This window comes from Micropterus dolomieu, linkage group LG23, assembly GCF_021292245.1.
Source record: "Micropterus dolomieu isolate WLL.071019.BEF.003 ecotype Adirondacks linkage group LG23, ASM2129224v1, whole genome shotgun sequence".
Classification (NCBI taxonomy): Eukaryota; Metazoa; Chordata; class Actinopteri; order Centrarchiformes; family Centrarchidae; genus Micropterus; species Micropterus dolomieu.
In genome coordinates, this window is record NC_060172.1 from 22,110,416 (window position 1) to 22,134,118 (window position 23,703).

The 23,703-nt window shown below is 40.3% G+C and overlaps 2 protein-coding genes and 1 long non-coding RNA gene across 5 annotated transcripts; 1 reads left to right on the forward strand and 2 right to left on the reverse strand.

Annotated features, from left to right (window-relative positions):
• Positions 1-15: 15 nt before the first annotated feature.
• Positions 16-17,697, reverse strand: LOC123962843 (rho GTPase-activating protein 42-like). 2 transcript variants are annotated; one of them, XM_046039244.1, is made up of 24 exons: positions 17,283-17,697; positions 14,400-14,495; positions 14,238-14,299; positions 12,040-12,111; positions 10,719-10,820; positions 10,522-10,632; positions 9,426-9,530; positions 7,917-8,046; positions 7,687-7,787; positions 6,950-7,062; positions 6,773-6,851; positions 6,586-6,625; positions 6,396-6,458; positions 6,221-6,295; positions 6,022-6,106; positions 5,880-5,938; positions 5,650-5,755; positions 4,844-5,003; positions 4,606-4,750; positions 3,490-4,197; positions 3,228-3,390; positions 2,549-2,614; positions 2,388-2,467; positions 16-1,349 (listed from the first exon to the last, which is right to left on the reverse strand). In XM_046039244.1, the coding sequence occupies exons 1-24, from the start codon at positions 17,434-17,436 to the stop codon at positions 1,261-1,263; spliced, it is 2,964 nt and encodes a 987-aa protein (XP_045895200.1). In that variant the 5' UTR covers positions 17,437-17,697; the 3' UTR covers positions 16-1,260. The 2 variants fall into 2 exon arrangements, with proteins under 2 accessions (XP_045895200.1, XP_045895201.1); XM_046039245.1 differs by having other exon boundaries at positions 6,950-7,059; positions 17,283-17,696.
• A 1,899-nt stretch (positions 17,698-19,596) lies between these two features.
• Positions 19,597-21,936, forward strand: si:dkeyp-69c1.9. 2 transcript variants are annotated; one of them, XM_046040963.1, is made up of 5 exons: positions 19,597-19,688; positions 19,871-20,057; positions 20,566-20,661; positions 21,333-21,615; positions 21,703-21,936. In XM_046040963.1, the coding sequence occupies exons 2-5, from the start codon at positions 19,913-19,915 to the stop codon at positions 21,818-21,820; spliced, it is 642 nt and encodes a 213-aa protein (XP_045896919.1). In that variant the 5' UTR covers positions 19,597-19,688; positions 19,871-19,912; the 3' UTR covers positions 21,821-21,936. The 2 variants fall into 2 exon arrangements, with proteins under 2 accessions (XP_045896919.1, XP_045896920.1); XM_046040964.1 differs by having other exon boundaries at positions 19,871-20,051.
• Positions 21,344-22,572, reverse strand: LOC123963876. The gene is made up of 3 exons (XR_006823273.1): positions 22,440-22,572; positions 21,737-21,909; positions 21,344-21,456 (listed from the first exon to the last, which is right to left on the reverse strand). It is a non-coding gene; the product is annotated as an uncharacterized LOC123963876 (long non-coding RNA).
• Between the last annotated feature and the right edge of the window lie 1,131 nt (positions 22,573-23,703).

Below are 23,703 nucleotides of genomic sequence, written 5' to 3' on the forward strand. Positions count from 1 at the left end.
AAACCAACAAAGAAATCATATAATCTGGATAACTTCTAATTGTTATTTTAAAGATTATCAGACCATTTCTTCCTCCTTCACCTACCAAAAATACAGTCCATTGTAATCATTTTAACAACATTCGCATACATGGATGCATTAGTAATTAATGAGAATACTTTTCTTAAGTACAAAAAAAGGCTGTAGCTTGCCAACACCCCCATATTTGGAATCTAAAGAATGATTTAATAAATCAGCCAGGGTTGTTTTACACAGTGGCATGTGGAATTACAGGGACATCTCTAGTGAAAACTGTTTATTATGCATTTTCCTCAAGAAAAACAGAATAATTACAAACACAAACTGAATCTACATATACAAACTGGTACAAGTATTTATTTAGACAGCATGAAAAGTGACAGTAGAAGGAAGGTGTCAAGGCAGGATTCAGCCTTGGATCACCAGTTTATACTGTTTCAGGCTCAGAGGTGTGAACACTTCATCTCTAGTCTGGACACACAGCTATAACATTAATATGATTATGTACAAACATATAAATTACCAAGATTATTTCCATGTACCTTGTTGACACATATCATGTATTTATAGCATTCTGAGAATTGCAGGAAGACAGCTGAACACAAACATAAAAGAGGAGCTGGTGTTTGAATGGAGAAAAAGTCAGATTTTACCTTTACTTATAAACTGGTTAATAACAAATAACATAGTCCACATATGGTACTCAGATATACATTCAGTACTACATCCATATCCAGCCCCAGTAGTTCAGTGATAACAGTCACAGTTACATGATAAATATATTATATCTTTGATCAGCAGCACAGAGTATCATGCTGCGTTCCAGACTGCTGGGAACTCAGAAATTTCCGACTTCCAACTAGAAAAAGTACCATGGAATGCCACTTGAAGTCGGAATTCCTACTTGTTAACTCTGAGAAAAAATATGTACCCTGACTTCACGAGAAGCAGCTGAATGACGTCACATGCAGCTCCCATGGAAGCACACATTGTAAATGGTTAACGTATATCGCTTGTTTTCATTAGAACAGCCATCCTTATAATTAACACCAAAGGCACTGCTGAGGGTTCAATTGTGTGTACAAAGCCATGTTTTTCGCTCACTTTTGGTGTCCAGTCACCAGCATGCACCTGCAACGCTTTGAGGTCGGAAGTCGGACATTTCTGAGTTGTGAGCAGTCTAGAACGCAGCATTTCTCTATGCACTGTAGATCCCTGAAGTTAGATCGTTGTGTTAAGACGTCACATGTAGGTGATGTAGTTTTCAGGTATGAGGCCTGTTTTGCCGTTGTACGTTGCCTGAAGCCAGCCTGGTTCCACAGACGGGTACACTGCAGACACAAACAACTCAACTCAGCAAGTCAACACAAGGAGAGCCTTTACATATTAAATGAAGTTTCCAAACATGAAAATATTTCAAAACGAATTACGGGAAATGTGTTAAAAATAAAGCCATAAACTATGAAAACATAACCATTTTGTATTTTTCTGAGAATCCTTGGAACAAATCAATGAAAGCGTAGGTAACCTTGGAGAAACCAGTAAGAGACGGCCAGATTTTGAAAGTATCCACCTGAAAAGAAATCCCACCCCCTGTACTCATACACAATGAAAGCATGGGCAGAGTGGATGCTGGTAGGCAGGTAGACAGACCGGTAGACCAGCCAATCATTTCATTCAAACTGAATAAAATGACTGGTGTGCTTATTACAGTCCTGCAACAGCCACAGATACTGGATTTTTTTCATTTGTGTGTAAGAGCATTTGATTTATTGATTGCTGTTGGGATGTAAAGAGAATTTCAACAAATAAAACAAATGAATTGCCTAACCCAGTTTTAGCACCTAACTTTAAAGTAACAGAACATTTTGAGGGAAACATTGAGAAAACCGAAAGTTCTGAAACAATAGGTTATTATTAAGGAATAAAAAAATAGTTGTTTGGCACTAAAATAGTTTTAGTGCTAAACAAGTTGATTAGTCACTTAATTTAGTTGATCAGAAAACTGATTAATTACAATTTTGCATTACATAGAGAATGATGTTAAAATGTGATCTGTACATGGTTACATTGTCTGGAAAAATGCAGTGGGATGGGAATGCGATCAGATTATCCAGACCATATTTGAAGTTGGTCAGTCATTGTGATCGGATATCAGTCAGGTGGAAATGCAATCCACACATCGAGTCTACATTCTTAAGAAAAAAGACAACCCCACCCCAGGCACAATAGAGATAATGAGCCTTTTAATACCAGGTGGAAATGAGAAGAGCCATGGATCAGATATTAATATACACATAACTTAGCCACATACAGATCACATGATAATACCAGGTGTAAATGGGGCCATTTGTGAGTGGGTTTCTTACCATTTGAGAACAGCGCCCCCTGAGGAAAACTGAGCTCATGGCTGTGCTCTGCCTCACAGGAGTACAGAGCTTTTGCTTCCCTAAGAAAATAAAAGTTGAATCGGTAAAAAGGAAGTGAGTTAAGGAAGACTGTGACACAAACAACCTGAAAATCAGCATACCTTCCTGATATGTCTAATGCTGAGGAGAATACTGAGCTCTCACGCTGTGGTGGTGTGACTGATAATCTGTAACACACAAACACAAAATTGCTCTGAATACATTTCCTGAGAAAAGTTACCGTTATCACTGAGAGAGAGTATGTACGTTTCTCAAACCCACTGTCAGCATTTAAAAACTTAACAGCTAAAATGTTTTCTTCTTAAATAATTCAGGCAGGTCTTGAGCCAATCACAAATAAGAAACAATTTGTGGAATCTAAAAATCTGTCAAAATTACATTTAACAAAAATCTCCCGTTGATATTAAGCCAACCAGAACGATTCACAAAGAATGACTGATTTATGTTATCATACCAGTTGAATTACTGTGTAAAACTTTAACCTTACCTTAAAGTGTCACTCTCATCAAATATGTTTTTTAATATGCAGTTTTCACTGCCAGCATTAGTCATACCTTTAAGTTTCAGTAAAACCGAAACAGTGGTAATGAAAGTTTCAGAATTTCATCCATAGGTAGTTGAGGCCAGGAGAAAACTGATTTCTTTAGTCCGCCAGGTGATTTTGTTTTCTCCTGGGCGAAACTAACCATGGACTGAGATCTATTTTCCTTCTCAGAGTCAAAGGCTGAAGCACAAAGTAAATGCTGTATGATAAAATCTATTTTACAGACGGTCACTCACAGTGATCCAGGCTTCTGGTAACCGTTGCTGGATGTGGTGGCTGCAGAGTGTTTCGCGGTCAGATCAGAGCCACAGCGGATGTGTGAAGGTTTACGTATGCGTGTTGCCTCTTGTGGGTCCAGCGACATGAGACTGTGTACTGATCCATGACAGCTTTTGTAATCTGCGATGGAACACATGAAATGAGAACTGAACATAAACAGGGAACGGACAGACACTTTTCACACTTTTATCACACTTTATGCTACAGAGATGTGCGCACCCTCAGAGATCTGTAAGGAGGTGAGAGAGGAGGATGTGGAAAGCTGGTAGGGAAATAATGAAGAGGAGGAGGAAGAGGAGGAGGAGGCAATCCTGTGAGTTCGTCTGTTCTGCAGAGAAGGAGAGGTAGAGTCCGTCACCCTGGTTTCTGTGACAGTGGAGGGGGCATTTTTTGGATCCACTGAATGAGTGCTCTTCAGAGAGGAGACAGACGACACTCTCTGAACAGGATGACTCTCCCTCAGAGAGGTGGCGCACTCCTCTGAACAGTGCTGGCTGGAGGCGGTGGACAAGGAGGCTATGGAGGGAGATCTTGACTCTTTAACAGATGACAAGGAGGCAGTCGAGTTTCCTTTGCCGGAGAGAGCCCTCTCTGTAGAGAGTAAAGAGGATGTGGAGGAAGACACAGAGGAAGTCTGCTGGGCCGGAGTGGGCTGGGAGGAAGTCCAGGAAGAGGAAGGCGTGAGGTGGGGGGAGGCGCCGCTGTCTGTCGAGTGTTTCTGATGCTTCCCGTTTGAGGAGTCGTGGGACGGGGAGCAGGAGGAGGCTGCAGGAGGAGACAGCTGTGCTGGGGAGGACGAGATTTGTTCGGCGGCAGGAGAGGAAGGAGGAGAGGTCGGAGACAATCCGTTCTTTTCAGAGGAGTGTGAGGACAGAGACTCCTGGCTGCCCATCGGAGTTGTGCTGGGGCTGCTACTGAATGTGTCGCCTGGTGGGAGAAATGACAATTAGTCACAAAATATAGAGACTGAATGGCTAGTGCTCAGGGATTGCTGAATGCTTTGAGGACTTTCCCAATGCTAGAAATTAGTAATATTAGTAAATTAGTAGTGTAATATATTACAGTCATTACAGTATTTTCCAAAGTGTACAGTTTGTCTTTTTTAATTTCTTCTTTTGACAATGTCATTTTATAATCTCAGTTTAGTGCACAGACTGATTAAAAAAAACACTCCTCTATGTTGGTGCATTAAGGGGCTTGGTCGAAGCTTTAATGTCTGAGTTATGAGAGTTGGCACGGCACTGCACTGCAAAACAATGAATATGCAAAAAATGAGCCCACTAATGTCATGATTGTTGAAAATCTTTCTGCTATTAAGCTCAATTTAAGACTCACTGTCATTGTCTGCCAGGCAGAGAGCAGGAGGGTAGAGACGGGCCTTCCGCTTTCCAGATGACAGACAGATGGCCTTGCTTCTACGAGGAGTCGCCCGAGAGGACTGAGGCGACGGCACTGAAAGGTCCGGGGCCTCACCAAAAATCTGACAGGAATATACATTGAACATGTCTATCAGGGGTGTGTATGATTATGTATGTGTGTGTGTGTGTGTGTGTATGTGGATTTGTAAGTGTACCTTGTTGTGGTTTTCAATGATAATCTCCACTACAATGTTTTGAAACTTGATATTCATCATGGCGGCTACTGTCTCTTCCTGTGACCTCATCAATGTGGGGCCGAAGATCATTCCCAGGTTGGACACAGTCATCAGGTTCTGGTCACTGTGAGAGGACACCCTGCACACACGCACACGCACACACACGCACACAATGAACATGTATTCCTAATATATTGTATAGCACAGAAATAGGAGAAGATAAGTTTTACAATAAAGTTTAAAATACATTAGAAACTAAAATGAGTAAAATATTGCATAAAGTAATTGCAACCCAAGTTTCAGTACATGTTCTCCTGCTAGTTTAGCTATCAGCATACTTCAGTCATAATTATTCATGAGATTTTTGCATGAGATCTGTTTCTCTATTCAAAGCAAATAAACATTTCTTAAAAGGTGTCCGTTTTAACCGCAATCTGTAAAGGCATTCACAGCCTTTAAGTTTAGCATTAATTATCTTGTTATCAATTATTTCATGGATGGATTTTACTCTTCAACTGTTTCAACAAGCCAGTGTTTTAAATGTTGACAAATCGACTGTACTGAAGCCAAGAAGGGCTTCATGGTGTGAGGCTGACATTCTTGCCTAATTGTCAGAAAATTGTAAACAGGAAGTTGTCACTGCAAATGTCCCCTGGCTAAACGCATATTTGCATAAACCACTGGTTAAAGCATTTTTAAATAAATGAGATGATATGCTCTCAAAACTGAAGGCACATTCCCAAGTCACTGAACAATAAAAGCAGCATGTGTTAATATGTACATACTTGAGGAGGTGGTTGGTTAAGAGGTCCAACATTGTTCTGTTTTTTTCTGGTAGCTTGTGCACAAGAGCATGGATCGCTCTCACTCTATACATCTGGTCATCATACTCTGTGAAACAGAGAGTAAACAGGGAGGGATCCAGTGGTGAGAGGGTGATATAATATGTTTCTGCTGCACGACATCATTGTATGATATTTGGTCATGTTTGGAAAGAGGCAGCAAGGTATCTTACTTGCAGCCTTGATAAATTCTTTATGCAGTCTGTAGGTCAGTAGTGGTTCTGCCAGACACCTGTGTGCACATTAGAAATCATGAATTCATAATTCATGATGAATGCGTTATTCAAAAACACTTGGCTTTGGACTGTTTGTTACCTGAAATAATTCTTTAGGCCGCTCGTGATGGTCTTGGTGTCCCATGCATCTGTGTCCAGCTGCATGTCAGAGGGAGCTGTGGATGCTACAGGAAAGCAGATAATAAGTGATTCATCTGCAGTGATGGATTTTTATACACACTTGCGATTCACAGTGCAGAAAAATAACATCATACAGAGGAAAGCAGGGCGTTTCTTACCAAACACACTTGTCATCAACCGCTGCACTTTTGAGTTGACTCCCCCTGTCCTGTACAGACCCAGGGTGGTAATCCCTACACACACGCATACAGACATGTTAACATATTGATAAATCAACAATGCATTCAATAAACGATCATTTGAATTGTTTAACATTTGAAGGAGGAGGAATACCTCTTGATTCAATCAGCTCAATACACTTCTTCACAAAGTTGAGACCCGCCACATTAAGAAAAGCTGTAAAAATAAACACTCACATTTTTACCTACATTTCTGCTACATTGCAGGACATATTAATATATATCAATAAATATAATATTTTGAATAAAAGCAAATAAAAAATTACATATATTAGGATACTTACTCTCCTCCTTTTTACTGAGCAAAGACGGCAGAGTGTAAATCTGAGCAAAGACAGAAACCATGTTTAAGTATGTGTCAGTATGACAAGTCAAACAATACCTTCTAATAAAAAGTTACCCTATGTTCATTTACTTCCTGATGATACTGTAACATCGAGAATATTTATTTAATGGTGGATATATTCTTACAGGCTCTTTTCCATCCATTGCCTCCATCCACAGCCGCCTGTTGGCCTCGGAGAGCGCCTGCAGGGTGATGACGCCATGTCTGCAGAGAAAGACAGATAATTTTACCCGAGCACAACCCCAACAGAAGCCACATCTCCATGTATTTATCCAACAGGTAGCCATGTGTACTGGACACACCTCTCCACCACCTCTATGTCGAAGCAGAAGCGTTTGTCGATTGAATCCCTCTTCCTTCTGACACACGAGCGCAGCTTGAACATCTCCGGCGAGCCATTCACCACGCCGTTCTGCTAACAGAGAGACATGTTTGCAATATGCACGCAAAATGTGGAGTTAAGGTCTTGTAAGGATTCAAAGAAACTGGGTTGCTTAATACTTTTAGGACCATATTGGTGTTTAGCCCCTGAACTATTCACATCCTACTTTTCAATTTGTGTCAAATTCAATAATAACAAAAAGTCCCTGCTTAAAACTACATAACCATATGAATATAAAGTAACTAACATCTGTGTAAGTCGATTTTCATTGTGGATTTTAAGGCTAGAACAGAATCAAATGCCTGTGTGGAACGCAGGAAACCATGGCATGGTTTGGAAAATGGTCAGCAGTGATGAAGCGTATCTGTTACAGCCTGTCTCTCTGTCCCTTCTCTTCAGCCACTTTCCCGGCTCCCCAGGACCTTCCATTGCCATTTGTTTATTGTTTAGGACTGCCTCTCTGTCTTTGCCTATATATATTAAATATTGTTTTCTAATAAATCATTGAACAGCATCTGCTCTGCCTTTATCATCTGCATTTGGGTCCATCCCATGTTGCTCCGCTCATAGCAGCCGTGACAGTATCATGATTTTTAAAAAATGGGCTAAAACACTGAACAACATTAGTGTGGTTGTTCATCTGTGCTAGCAGCTCACCTGTCTGCTGGCTGGTCTGACCTCTGTGTTGCTCATGGTGAACATCTTGGAGCTTTTTTCATAAGTACAGTAGTATCTGGTCCACACACTGCCCAACGGACCTGTATTACACGACACATTTTCTTGCAGGTGCACTTGTGCATGTATGTGTTTCAATTCTGGCATTTGGTTTTCTTCACAGCATAAGTGAGGGAAAGAGACTGAAAAAATGCGATTTTTGTGTATCTCACGTTTCTCCTGTATGTACAGATATCCTTCCATGGTAAAGCAACTGGGGGCTTTGAAGTCTTCTTCTGCAGACCGGATCCTCTTCATCAGCCTCTCAACCTCAGCACGCGTACTTTCAAAGTTATTTCGAGCCTTTTTGAAATATAAACACATAAGAAACTGCATTGAAAAAAGGCATACATAGGCATGCACACATATTTAAATGAAACATTTGAAAAGGTTAGCCAGGGAGTGGTTACTTAGTACAGCTGAGAATGCTGCTATAAGTCTGAATACAGGTAGCTTTATTACTGTACATTGATTTCTCATTTGCATGTATTCATTCAAAAGAAGAAAAAACATCTAAGACCCTGAACCTTGAGATTGCCACAGTGATGTACTTCAACTTATAAAGAGGTAAGACTGCATTTTAATTTAGACATTAAGGGACAAATTGGGGGGCAACTGAAAGGACTGATTGTGAATTTGTGCACATTGGACATACCTTGATTAATAGCCCAAGCCTTTATTTGCCAAAATCACTAAGTTGACCCTGCCTATATATGGGACAGGCATTTAATTCCTTTCATACAAAACTCTCACTCAGCAAAGATGTGAAATAGACTACTATCAAACCGTTCATTTCAACCAGTATGAATATTACTTGAATAAAAATTATTATATCAAATAACATCAATTACAAATCATTCATGTGATCTAGCTCTGACAGGCGGCTTAAGCACTTTTATTTTGAAGACAGCAAGGTAAGGAAAACAAGCACACCTAGCATCAGGTGCAGGATGCAGAGAAAAGTGAGGCAGAAGTTGGCAGACACAAAGTGTGAACTGTCGAGGCAGTAAAATATGTGAATTAGACAAGGCCTCGTTCAAACTCCGGCTGAAAGAAGTTTCCACTTTAGGACAGGTGCTGTCGGATGCATTCGGAAATGACAGTGAAATACTTTCTCTTAATGCCTTAAGATGCAGGTAGAACAGCCATAACAAACTATATAAAGATACTATTTACAGGTGGTATTAGGTCTAGATTGGCTGTAGAGCAGAGGTTGTCCAAGTGGCAGGCGGGCCTCCCCTGGAGGCTTCAAACTGTTTCAGGGAAGGCTCAGTGAATAGAAGTGAAAATATATTACATTATCAGAAGGAAATCACATAGAATAGCCTAAATCTGTGTGATCTGGTCAAAGAGTGAGTCCAGAGATAAAGTAGTTTCAGGGGAATGTTATTGTTTTTTCAACTTTCCACCTTAGGGTGGACTTTTTTCATGTGGTTGGTGTTATATAGTCTTAACTTATGTCAACAGCAATATTAGACTATCTTGGGTCAATTGTTGAGTGTCTATGGCATCAAATCACATAATCATCATCCCATAGGCATCCAGGAATTGAGCAAAACTAAGCAAGTAAAGTAAGGGGGGCTGAGGGGCACCCTTTACCAGTCTTTGTCTGAGGGGAGGACAACAGTCTCAGGCTTTGAAAACCCCTGCTCTAGAGCTCTGCAGTAAACATCCACACTTACATTCTGTAGGTTGAACTGAAGCTGCTGCTTGTAGGGTTCAAACTCACTGGCCAGCTCGTATCCTTCGTGGTAGAATGTAAACAAACCCTGCAGGAAGGCTAATAACTGGAGAACAGAGGGAAAATGTTAGCTTAGAGCTTGTGAGTGTAGAGTATAATGAAAGGAGTACAAAAGAATGATTGTCAGTCATCTGCTCAATCAATCAGAACAGCCGCTAGAGGAGAAAACCCCCCGAACTCTGCCTGTTGTTTGTTTTGCTGCCGTTGTTTACTTTACAACAAAGAGTTTCCCTCTCTGTCAGGCGGAAAAGATCTCCATGCAGGAAGTGCCGCTACAGCAACAGGAAGCGGGCTTGACTGATATCCATCATTAAAACATTTTAATCACAGCCAAACAGTGTGTGTAATATGTGTTTTTCAGAGCCTTGCTTAGATGTCTTTCCCCGATTGTATCTGTATGCACACACGGTCATTGCCAGCTTGGCTGCAATTATGACTTGATGCTGACATCATTGTTTACATGCTGCACAAAACAGACTCGTCAGTCATACTTTCCTGTGATGAAATACTGTTTATTGGCGACAGTGGGTGCATTCTAATAACCCTACTCCAATACTATTTAGTATGCCAGAAAAAGATTTTATATGTCCCAATGCATAGTATGTAAAAAATACCAGGATGTCCTACTACATCGCGTTCAAATTTTGCAGAATGCAAGGCAGCCTGCTTGTCTGGCTATTCTGTCCAACAATCCCCGGCACAGCATGAGTATGTACAAGAGGGATGGCGAAAGGCGCAATGTTATGACAAAGGAGTATGTCCCAATTTTATTCATACTGCTGCGGCCAGTACGCAGTTTGAATGGGCAGCTGCAGTCTGTACTACAAGAAAGTATGCAATTTGGCCAGAGCTGTGAAGGCACAGCAGCGTAGAAAAATCTAAAGGAACTGTGACTTGACACAGGAGGCAAAAAGGCTGATACTGATAAAACCTCATGTATTACATGAAATGCGGATCCCAGCATTGAATGACACACTTCAATTGTGACAAAGTTGCATACATATAAACATTATCATTATGTACGTATATGAACTCACCGGCTCCACAAATTCAAACTTCTTTCTCTCCTGCACTTCTTGGATCTTGAAGACATACTGCAGCGATGCATCATAAAAAACCTGCCTGTCCTTACTCATCTGTGAATCAGCCTACAACAAAACACATACAGTACTTTATGTTACCTAACACATGTGGGAGGCATTTGGTGTGTATTTTTAGGAATCAGACAGTTTACCTCGTGTAGCTGTGACTCCTTCTTTTTGGAGGAAAGGCTGAGGTGTTTCTCCAGAACAGAGTAGTACCTTTCTGTCTCCTTGTCAAACTGCTTCTTTCCCTCCTGAGGGAGACAGGGATGTGAGGAGGATATGAGTAATAGATAAAAGCAAACTTATGAATTTTTACATGTGCTATTAAAGGTATATAAATTCTCTTTTTTTATCTAACAGAGACAATGTCACACTTACACTACTTTTGTACATCTCGCATTCTCACGCCCTTTCCTTTTCACTAAGGGTTAAAATCTTTAAATACCAGTGCCAATACCCAAGTAGCAATACCAGTGACAAAATTATGTTTTATATATTTTACTTTGGGGAATATCAATGTGTACCTAATAAGTAAATAAATAAAAGCAACAAGACTAAGAGTCTACAGCCATGCTGGTGGCTTTGTCAGGCACAGCAGTGTGTGTCTTATCTTTCCCAAGTGACAAAAGTTCAGATGGTTATAGGAATGAGCTAACCAGCCTTGAGGGACCAAAAACCTATGACGAAGTGCGGTGGGACCATTAATAATCAAAATCAAGAGACGCGGCCAAACTATTTAGGACATCAGCTATTTTCCAAAACAGCTGCAGCTCCAAACTCCACATGTCCAACCACACTTTCCTGCTCAGCAACATCAGTGTGAGGATGTGCTGCTCACACACTCCTGCTACATTCTGCAGGCTGAAGAGTCTTCGATCAACACTGAGAAATGAGCTGTGATTTCACTTTCAGGGTTAGTCATATCTGTGGCCAGTTCAGTTTTTGTTTTTTAAACCCTGTGGGTTTCTGCATAATATTGCTATCTCTGCTGTTATTTCAGTCTCAGAGAGAGCGACAAGAACAAAAATTAGATAAACGGAATAAGAAGACTTGAGACAGCTGCTGAAACCAGACACCAGGCTTGCTTTGTGTTTATACTGCTTCACTGAGACACTATCTCGCTGTCTGTAACGCGCTCCCTGTCTTCCCTCCCAGCGTCCGTTCCCATGACCTTGTTACTGACACTGGACTGTGATCCATCGTTTATCTGAACAAACTGGATTCTCCGACCGCTGACTGAGAGACTGACTGGGACTAGACCAGAGCAGAATGATCTGTCTGATCACCACCCACAGTGTTAGATAACTAATATACGCAACATGTTTAATGAACTGAACTTTGGGGTTTGAATATCACCTGTGGTTCTATTATGTAAAAAAGCCATGGCAAGCTTTATGGGTTCAGTTACTTTGTGTTAATAATGTACTCAGCTTTCAAGTTACCCTCTGATTCTAACAGCTGCAGATATACCTTAACAGCTCCAATCTGCTCCTTACGAAACCTTTCAAGTGGTGAGATCAACACATCATCAGCGTTCTGGATCTGAGAGAGGAACAGAGGAACAGGAAAAATACAGCAGTCACCTCAGCGAGTCGTAACAGTAAACACCAGGCAACAGCAACAAAAAGACAACAGCCTGTTTCATGGGGGCTGCAGTGCTGACTTCAGTGTTTCACTTGTTTTGTCAAATCTGATGGCTCAATAGATGCTTATCTTTTGTTTTTCTGACATTTGTGTCTTAAAAAGACACATTTCTTGACATTTCTGTTTAATTTAGAAGAAAAAGGGCAAATTCAATCATACAACTAGATTCTCTAGTTGAACATATTTCAAGTGAAGACATCAATATGATGTTAATCTATCACCAACTTCACAAATTTGTTGTGATTTACTTAATCTATTTGATGTTGATTTGATCGAGTATTGGAAGCTTAGATTAGCAAACCATGGTGCTTTGAGCTCAATGTTAACATCAGAGTGATAACATGCCCACAACAAAAATGCTAACATGCTGATGCAAAGCAGGTATAATGTCAGAGGACCACCAAACTCATTAGAGTACATCCTCGGGGCCAAACTGTCTGCCAACCTACAGACTGAACAGCAGCTTATCTGCCACTGCTACAATACAGTATCTATGAGAAAGTCGTGGCCCTCTTTAGTCATGAGTCTATTATTGTCTTGCTTTCTTCATTCTAGTTGATTTAAGCATTAGATTTTAAATAGCTTCCCAGCCTCGCGTCATGGCTTTACTTTCACCTAACTTCAGTTTAGTTCCACTCCAGTACCCAAAGAAAGGGTCTGCTGTCGTTGTACGTTCACTTTTTTCCACTATATATTACAACATGAAGGATGAAACTGAACACTGAGGGACTGAAGGGCGTTGCTGAATTGAAAAAATAGTCCTTTCAGGTTCAACAGGTAGGTATTTCCCATTTGCTGGAATGGCCTTTTAACTCAATAATGACAGTATTATTAGAGGTTCAGACCTATGAGCAGCATTTGAGTGGAAATGCAGACAAATAAAATACAGACACAAACACAGACAGAAAGAAGGAAAGCAGGAAAGAAAGAAGAGAGAGAGCAGACCAACCAACACACACACACACACACACACACACACAGGACCCTTTTATAGACTTTCCCAGGCAGTCCGGGCTCTGCTCACAGTCTCACAGGGGAAATGGCAGAATAGGTTCCACATGGTTCCTTTGTAACCACACCATGGAGACAGCCACAAAAACACACACACACACACACACACACACACACACACACACATACACAGAGCTATGCATAAGGTACAGCAGTGTACTATGCATACACACTGCACATGAGTGGAGGTTTTCCTACGCACAGACTGTGCCAGACTCCAATCACTCCCACACTAAGGCCTCTGGTTGATGGAGAGTCTGTAAGGTAACAACGTCACTGCCGCAGGTACAACGTTTTCACAACAAATGAGTGAATCAGACTTGTGGGAAAACCCACTATGGGACGAAGTCAGCGTGGTACATCAAGTGAAGGTGCCTGACAAAGATTGAAATGCCGGTGACGTCGGCAAAGTTGCACTTGAAGTGAAACAGAAATAGTGAGAGTGCAACACAGTTGGTGGACAGCCAAAGGAAACAATTGGACTATGGTGATAACAATATGGTTTAGAAGGGGCTTTTGGTCTAATGGTCTATGAAAGTCCCTAGAGGTCTGTGGTTTTACTTCCTGACTGAATAAACATGTGTGAATCACAACCAGTTTATTTAGGTCAATTATGCAGAGAAGGATATTGTACAGAGACAGAGACAAAGAAAGACAAAGAGTCTAAGAATAAATTTTGTTAATATCAATTCAAAGTTGTTGTTAGAGCAATTGTTTTAAAATAGACAGAAATATCTAAAGAAAAAGTCTAGACTCCTAAATCTTATTAATTAATTAGAACAAAGCTTTAAAGTGCTGATCACACTGTACCTACCACTGTATACTGTCAGCCCTTCGTTTTAACTTCACTTAAAATGGCCACTTTTCAAGGTCAATGCCCTCAATTTTGAAACTTTCCTTAGTTTATTTTAAAAAGCGTACAGCATAAAAGACCTGCATTTTGGTTTTCTCTCTCCATCTCCCTCTCTCTCTCTCACACACACACACACACACACACACACAGGTTTTCTTACCAGCCGTTTTCTCTCCTCTTCCATGGTGCTCAAGAGCTGAGAGAACTCCTTCAAGGACTGAGCTGCAAAAGAAAATATACACCTCAAATGTGGATCATATTTTACATGCTTGGCTGTATCAGCTACCAGTTTTCTGGATCATCAGGGGCAGTTTCATCTCACCTATATTGATCTCATCGTCAGTCTCAGCATCTCCAATACATTCAAGCTGGAACTCCTGTAGAGACTGAGAGAACCGTTGAACAGCGAGAGAAAGACCTGAGAAAGACAGAGACGTTCAATTAATTACTTAAAAGCAGGTACAACAATATAATTACTGCCATTCCTTTGTTATGACTAATAAAACTTCACTAGTATTTCATGTTATGCACAAGAATGGTCTTGGCATGAGTTTGCATGCTGCCATTACTCAATCAAACACAATGTAAAGCTCACATTCCCCTACAAGCTACAAGCAGCATCACTTATTCCTTTCTTCAATAAACTATTACTGTATTTTTCTACGAGACTCTCACATAGCATCCACTGCCAAGACATGAGGTGTCAAAGTCTAATGTAAACAAACTGCCGCACCCTGCAAGAAACTCTACTTGACAGCCTTAGTCTCAGAGAACTTTATTTATGTGTCCAAACACCACAGCAATAACAGAGTTTAATACCACCTTTTATTCTCTAATGATTGAACACTTGGCACCACAAGGCTGCATTCTCCCTCTCACACAGACACATAACACTGGTCTACATGCCAGCTGCTGTAAGGCACTACTTCAGCTGCACCACTGCATTATACACTGGTGATAAAACCATTTAAATGTCATTTACTGGCAGTTAAATACCTGATTACTGCCTGGAGATCAGGAAAAAACAAACTGTGGTCAGGTTCAGTGCAAGAAAGACAAAGGCACAGCTTTATCCCTTGCTGGAAACTAAAATTAGGTTGTATCCATATTGTTATTTAAAAGATGTGGACTGAATTGACTGACAGGATTTTTCATAAAAGTATTTAACACTTCAGAACAACTAGATCAGTATTTTTAATAGGGCTGCACTATATATCGTTTTAGCATCGCCATCGCAATGTGCCCTTGTGCAATAGTCACATCGCAGAAGAATGCAATGTCAAGCAAGTCAAATAAGCTCAACCACCTCAAAAGAAAATAAACTTTTGTAAAGCACTCAGGGGGTTGACGTATAGCTGCTCTTTAATTTATTTTTATCATTTAGTTAAAAAATATGTTGACTGCATTAATGCTCAAGAAAGGATAGTTTGCACTCAAAAAGCCTTCAGACCTACCAAGTCACCCAATAATTCTAGGATGCTTATTTCATTTCAAATAGAGCATTTGAAGTCATCCGGTGAAAATTCCTGTATTTTTCTTATCGCAATATAAATCGCAGAAAAGAAAAATATTGGGCACAATGGGAAGACATTTGTGTTTGAATATGTTAATGTACAGCAGTCCATATACTGTACCCTGCATGTTTAGTGCTGTAGTAATGTAAAGAGTTTGTGGTTTGCTGCCTGCAGAACTTTAATGTGTTTCACTTATTTTTATGATGTTTTTCAGTCTAAAAAATCCCATTTGCTGCACTGAAAATACTGTTGTGAGATGAAGACACTGTGAAAAGGCCTTTCACTTGGAAAAGAACATCCAGTCAGCAAAGGTAACAAATGCTAGCACACCACGAATGAGCAACAGCATCGTATCGTGATAATATCATTTCGTGGCGTCTCTGGTGACTGATATGCCATTGTTCTGTACACAGTCTGACCTGTTAACGTAAACAATGCTGTGATTATGTTGTTTCACCCCCCGTGTGGTCACAGAACAGTCGAACACACTCAGCATCGTCTGGGTGTGCACGGCAGGCAGCAACACTGGTCACACTGATTACCTCAACCAGCAGGTGAGCCAATGAAATCACAGGCAGCCACAAAGCGTAGTGTGTCTGACGTGATCAAAAGAAATTCCAAACAAATGGGAGGTATCTGCTTTATGAGAGTAGTCATCAGCAAATCAGAATATTAATATATGGTGATTACAACGCTATTACAACCTTATTTCATTAATTCAGGATTATGCTACATGCAGTAATAATAATAACAGTCTTAAAAGTACATTTTGACACAAGGACCCTTCTTAAGACGTGGATCAGGTCATAAAGCAGCAACCTCTAAAAGGACATTATCATGTCAGCTGACAATATAGCTGAAACTATAGTCAAGTCAGCAATGTTTATGATTGATTAATCATTCAAGTTAATTATAAATGCTTTTGGCCTGCATTTTCTGTTTCGTGCCTCTCAAAATGTAAGGATTTGCCACTTTTGTCTGTTTTAGATTATTGTAAATTGACTATTTCTGGGGTTTGTACAATTAGTCAGACAAAAAAAGCATTCTGAAGAGGTCACCTTGGCCTCTGACAAACAGCGTGCTTTCTGAATCTTTTTGGATTACTCATAACAATAACCTACAGATTAACTGATAATGAAAAAAAAATGGCAGATGCAGCCCTAGTGGATACTAGCACAAGTTTGCCCCCTTGGTCATCCAGCCTTGCTTTGTGTTATACCAGAACCATTATGTGACAGATACCTCAGTGTAAAGCTGACTCAAATCACAAATTGATTTAATGAAATATCTCAGTTTTGATTGAAAATGGACACATTTGATCTTGTGTCCTCTTTATGTTACACCTACTTAAGTGGCATCAGGAGGACATGCAATTATTAATAGCAAATGAAATTTATTACACTGATCTCTAGCTTACACAACTCTTCTCTATAGTGCAAAATAGCATCTAAAAGCAGACTAAGACATGGTAAGATAAGTGAAGTCACGTTATCTACACTATAACCCATACAAAAACTTCCATTCAGTGTAATAAACTATTGACTAGTCTAATATGGGCTAAACAACGCTGGCTCTGTTTGAGTTGATGGCCTTGCTTTGTACCTCTGTTATCAGGCAGCAGACTGTGCAAGCGGTGCAGTAATTTACGCACTTTTGCCCCGAAAATAAGTTATTAATTAGCGTGTGCTTACTTTTGAGTGCAGATACGAGCATGTTTCCATCTTTGATCAGGTCTTTTATAAACCTGTTGGTGCGCTCCAGCTCTATCTCATGACACTGCAGCCGGTCTCTGAACTCTGGACTGTCCAGGAAAGAGTCGCTAAACTCCAACGTCGGCAGACCCATCGATAAATGTATGAGCACGGATAGTTTATAAGACGGCTAAAAGTAAGACGCGTTCTCTGCCCGCTCGGTGAGATTTACAAGAGAAAACGCTGTTTCAGTGTGCTCGGAGAAAACTGGTCAGAAGTGTACTACAGTTCGCTTTTTTTCATGCCTTTCTCAGATTCTTCCCTCAGAACTTCCGGACACTAAAAGACAGCAGAGCCTCTGACAGAGAGAGTTAGACTAGGCCACACGACGAGCATTACGCTGCTTCTCTGACCTTTTAGAAATAATAACGTCTCTTTGACTTCTTGAAAACTTCTTGATCGATACAGAAAACACGGAAAGAGAGAAACTGAGCTTAATTTTGGACGAATCAAAGAGTACTGCAAAAAATTGTGTTGCTAACTCTTTCTACATACGGCTCTCAGTGAAGGCTTGTTACTATGGGAACGGGAGACTCCTGCTGGCGCTGCTGTAATCAGTGCAAAGTTTGCCAAAGTCTTCATAATAATAATAATAATAATCGGGACTGCATCAACAACAGTATTAATAATAATTAATTAAATAATAATCCATTATTAAAATATTATGTTTTTAGAAATTTTTATGTCTTTGACATGAAGGCCTATTTTAATATGTTTAACTTCCCTCAGGCAGGCTCAGTGTCATTATGAAAAGGATACATCGTCTAAAGAACATTCTCAAGAGCTGTGGACATGCAGCTATCATGTGATTACTCACATGCCAATGCCAAGCAAACTGTAAATACACACTGAATGCACTTTATCTAAGCTGCGGGACCAGTTAGTTTTAATGCTATTATTGTCTTTCATTTGAATGTATGTTTTAGTGCTTCATTTTATTATTTTATGCAATCCTTTTATTGCTTATTTATTTATATATGCTATTTTAAAGCTGCTAAGATCAACAGTTTGATCTAAATCTAATCTATCTTTGTGTTGCAGTAATAGTTGAAGTTGAAGATATTAAAGCAATTAAGTTGAGGCACTGTAAGGTCTCAAAGAGCTTGAAAGTGCAAGTGTCAGTGCCAGCTAAAGTGAAAGTGCTTATTATTGGAAATTAAGAGTCAGTCGCAGTGTAAGAGCTAAAAATAAGTGAAATGTCAGTTGAATGCTGGGTGATATAAGAAGGATGGGTCAGATGAAAAGCAAATCCTAGTCAGTCAGTTCAGCTGTGAGTTAAGAGTACAACTTAAGTGTAAGCACTACAAAAACAATTGAGGCATCCCATGAATTATGACTCCTGATTCATTTCTATGTTAAGAACGTTTTATAAAAAGTGTAAAAGATATCAAAGTTTTGAATAGAAGCACACATCACCCAAATAAGCTGAACATGTTGAACTTTGAATTAGGTTTCTTTTACAAAGTGTAAGTTGGAGAGGGTGGAAAAAATGTCCAGGACAATTATAAAAAATAATAAAGATATAAATAGGAGTGCAACAGTGTGTTTCCCTGAAGTGATAACAGTATACACTTTCATATAAATAACTGTCAAAGAAAACATGTAGCTCTCAAATGCAAGTTTAGATTATTATGTAGGTTTTATTTATCTTGTGCAGTGAGATTCAGTGGATACCTAAATTGTGAATGTAATTTCCACACACAGAATACCTTAAAACGCATTAAGTGAAATGATTTATGTACAAGTATAAGGTTCCCTACTGAAAGGTTACAGGCCAAAACAGGCCCTGTAATGTGAAAAAATACAGTTGGGATTTATGCCCGCTGAGCACTGGGAGGCACAGTGCATTGCTGAGTGCAGGCCAAATGCTCTGGGGCAACCACTGAAAAGACAACATGGTTTCTTCTCTTCTCTTCTTTTTCTTTTTTTGACTAAACACAACTTCAGTCAAAAGTATTTTATCATCATTATGCTTAGCTTAGTCATGCAATCTCACTGATGCAAGACATAACAGTTTAGACTTCGGGAAAAGGCCCAGGTCAACAGTTCTAGCTTTCTGAAGTTTCTTAGTGCCATATTTCAGAAGCTTTCATACTGGACCATGTCCCCCTTTAAAACCCTCTGTCCAAGCAGCCACTGTAAAGTTTCCACTCTCTGTTGGTGGCCCATCTGCTGTATTGTCTCAGTTGGTAACTACTATGTCTGTCACTCACTGGAGAATAATGGAACACCATGACTACTGCAGTAAACAAGCTTTAAGTAGCACTGTACACAGCCATAGAAATGAAGACAGTATAGGGGAAAACTGCAGAAATACCACAACCTGTGTTTTTTTCTACATGTAAGGTAAGCAACACAGTAAATAATATCTAATCTAAAAATATATATAATCTCTGCATGTCTGTTTTAAGGCTTTATACTGGTTGTTATTTGAAATGCACACACATTGTGATGTTTTAATCCATGCTGTGCAACTGTTTCTCGCTCTACTGCTAGTCAATACACTAAACCTCTGGTCACTTTTACAGAATTTGTTGTGCCAGAAACCAAAAGAGACAGAGCTGCTGGTGATGCCAGTGAGCCAACGGCACAGTCAGGAGGCAACAGACAAAATGTTCATCAGAAATGCCAACCTACGACACCCCAGTCGCTACCATGAATTATTTCTGCCTAGTCGACCTTACAGAGGGGAACCACCGACGGTGGCAGGTGAAGGTTTGCTGCTCGTCTGTCCCATCAGATAGTGTTCCTGATGTTCTGAGATTAATCACTGTCAACTTTAATGGAGCCAAATGATTCTGTTTTCATGAAATGTAGTTGTTTAATTATTATGTGCTTCATTACTATAATTTTTTTTGCTGCATTTAAAGTAAAGGGACCTAAATGAGCCAAGATTGACCCCACTGACCCTTATGATTTAAACAAGGATAGCCTTTTGACTTGGGGAGATTTCCAACTCAAACACTATAATAAAAAATTCCTGATTGGAAGTATTTGAGCAAATGTTAAGTGGAGTTAGTCCAGCTGTGATGTGTTAACTGGAATTACTCCAAAGTAGTTTGCTAAAACAGAAAGTATTATGAGAACAACAATAACTAAATTTCACAAAACAAATTTTAACCATGCACAGTACTTTGAGTATATACATTTAAAACTAGAAAACTGTTGTTTTCCTATAATCAGGCACTTTTTACCCTCTCTGTTATGGTCCTGACTTCCCCAGGATTTCTCCTCTACCCAGACACTCCTGCTAAAATGGAGACCACATCGCGAGAAGCTTTCTGCTTTAGACCCGTCCCACAACAAGACAGAGGCAAAGGTCTGCAGTTTTTCTCAACCTTGGGAGTAAACTCAGTGTCTCAGTGTGTTGCGGTTCTTGGATATATGTGTTTTTATTTGTTTTGGAAAAGGTTTGGGCTGTGTGTGTGCGAGGGTGGAGATTCGGAAAGTGATTTATGAGTTTTTTATTTCATTTAAAGGTTTAATCATTCATACTGCAATATAATTACTACACTGTCATTACACTGAAATAATAATAATACAGTAATAAAGTAAAACTTCCAAATACGGTTAAATGTAAAGATGCTGTTTCTTGTACATCAAGAAGGAAAGCTAATTTGGATTTTACTGACCCAAATACATTTTAATTATTTGCTAAACATTGCTAGCAAAGTACTGGCTGGAACTAATGATGCTGTAGCAGCTGTCTTATTATAAAGTCTGAAATTGTTATTAAGATGTGGCATTTAGGTCATAATTACAATGTATAATATAATATAATAATAATAATATTATTATTAATTCAAAACAGAACATTTATCTGAATAAAAAATACTAGTATCACAGTGTAAGATGGTTCTCTCATATTTAGGACAGCAGACACTTATAGAACATATTTTATGTTTTAGACAGAAAGAAGGGATGTTTCATGGCATACTTCATTACTGTGTATGAAATTAAACCCATACAAATGTTATGATTACCTCTCAGGAGACCGTGTCACCCAGAACACAAAGCAGGAGTCCCATCGTTCTCCTCCCACGTCCTCGAGACAAACAGGAGGAGGAAACAGCAGCAGGGACGGGGGACCAGGGGAGGACGAACAAGGAGGAATCTGTGGTCAGACGAGAACGACTGCAGTGAAAAATGAACAAGATACAACAGGGATGCAGTCTCAGTATCAGAAGGATTTCCCTCCTCCGTCCTCCTGCCGCAGGAGGCGAACACCTGCCCTCCCACAACCGGACAACATCGGCATCAACCCCGCCTTCAGGTGAGAGCGAGTTTGTCAGTATCACAGCCTGCAATAGCTTAATGTAGAGAGCAGCTCACCAGTGTCTGTGTGTGTTTTGGCTCACAGGATCGATTTTAGCACGGTCCAAAAAGAGACTTACCCGGGCTGGCCCATCAGAAACCCCAGGTGTGCTGGCAGGCTGACAGCGGCCTCGTCCGGACAACCAAACCTGGCTTCTGAGTGATAGCCTTCATCAGCTTACACGTGCACACAAGTGTTTGTCACACCTCCTCACCTCAGACTGCTGTGACATGCCACTCTGCTCATCTTTGGCTGTAAAAAATGAAAATTTATTTACAGTATAAATTAATAAATGTCAAAAATAGTCATAATAATGTCTCTTACTTTTACAGACTTTCTAATTCAATCACATCTCTAGAATCTCAGAAATGTTGATGAGTTCTCCATCCTTAATCGCATCCAGTAGTGTGTGTGTGTGTGTGTGTGTGTGTGTGTGTGTGTGTGTGTGTGTCTGTGTGTGTGTGTGTGTGTCTGGAAATATAGGCCTATAATTTATTAAAGTCTGGAATTTAAGTGTAATCACATTATTTAATTGCTTTTGTTTACTGTTACATCAGTGTCACAAAGGGTTCAGTTCTTTCCAGCACAAACACTTTTGTTTATCCAGGTACCAGGTGATGAATTTCTTAGCAGCAGGTCAGTCTGATGAGCTAATGGACTGATGACGTGTAGCCTACACACACCAGGCCATGAGGTGCATGGAGTCACTGGATGAGACCTAATGAACTAATGATAACACCAGACGTTTAACGTTTCAAAATGATGACTTCAGACATACTTACGGTCAGTTTGACAGAAAACAATCCACCCAGTGACTCATAAGTGAAACAAGTTCATATGAGCAGAGGGCTGTTTCACAAAACTAAGATAGTGGATAAAGCTGGGATTTTTCAGATACACCTGGCTGAATTTAGCCTTGCCTCGATTTCAGGAAAAAGCAGTAGCACATAAGTTACCATGGTGATTTATTCTGTGCAGCTAGCCTGCTCCAGACCAGGCTAACAGCCAGGCTTAGTTAATCCTGGTGCCTTATCTGTTCAGTCAACGGTCACGCAGATCCATGTTATTCCATGTTCTTATGTATGTGTTTTGCACATTTTTCATTAGCCTGCATTAAAATACTATACTTTGGCAATATGGTAGCACGTAGTTTGTAGTTGTTAGGTTTCATAATTGGAGAAGAAGACGCGTGCACCGTACTTTACACATTGTGAGTGGTATAAAAGCATTTAACGTAAAAAAATAAATAAATGAATAACAGTGGCACAGTAATAGCCTGTGAGTGTGGCAGACAACAGTGGACCGACTGAATGTGTGAGTTGCTAAAATATCACAACTGTCATAATTATAGGTTATATCATGACTTAAAAGTGGGCACTGGAAGTTAATATGTCATATATATATATATATATATATGACATATGATGATATATATATGTGGCAAGAAGGTTTGCTGTGTCTGTTAGCGTAGTGTCCAGATCATGGAGGCGCTACCAGGAGACAGGCCAGTACATCAGGAGACCGTAGGAGGGCAACAACCCAGCAGCATGACCGCTACCTCCGCCTTTGTGCAAGGAGGAGCAGGAGGAGCACTGCCAGAGCCCTGCAAAATGACCTCCAGCAGGCCACAAATGTGCATGTGTCTGCTCAATCGGTCAGAAACAGACTCCATGAGGGTGGTATGAGGGCCCGACGTCCACAGGTGGGGGTTGTGCTTACAGCCCAACACCGTGCAGGACGTTTGGCATTTGCCAGAGAACACCAAGATTGGCAAATTCGCCACTGGCGCCCTGTGCTCTTCACAGATGAAAGCAGGTTCACACTGAGCACATGTGACAGACGTGACAGAGTCTGGAGACGCCGTGGAGAACGTTCTGCTGCCTGCAACATCCTCCAGCATGACCGGTTTGGCGGTGGGTCAGTAATGGTGTGGGGTGGCATTTCTTTGGGGGGCCGCACAGCCCTCCATGTGCTCGCCAGAGGTAGCCTGACTGCCATTAGGTACCGAGATGAGATCCTCAGACCCCTTGTGAGAGCATATGCTGG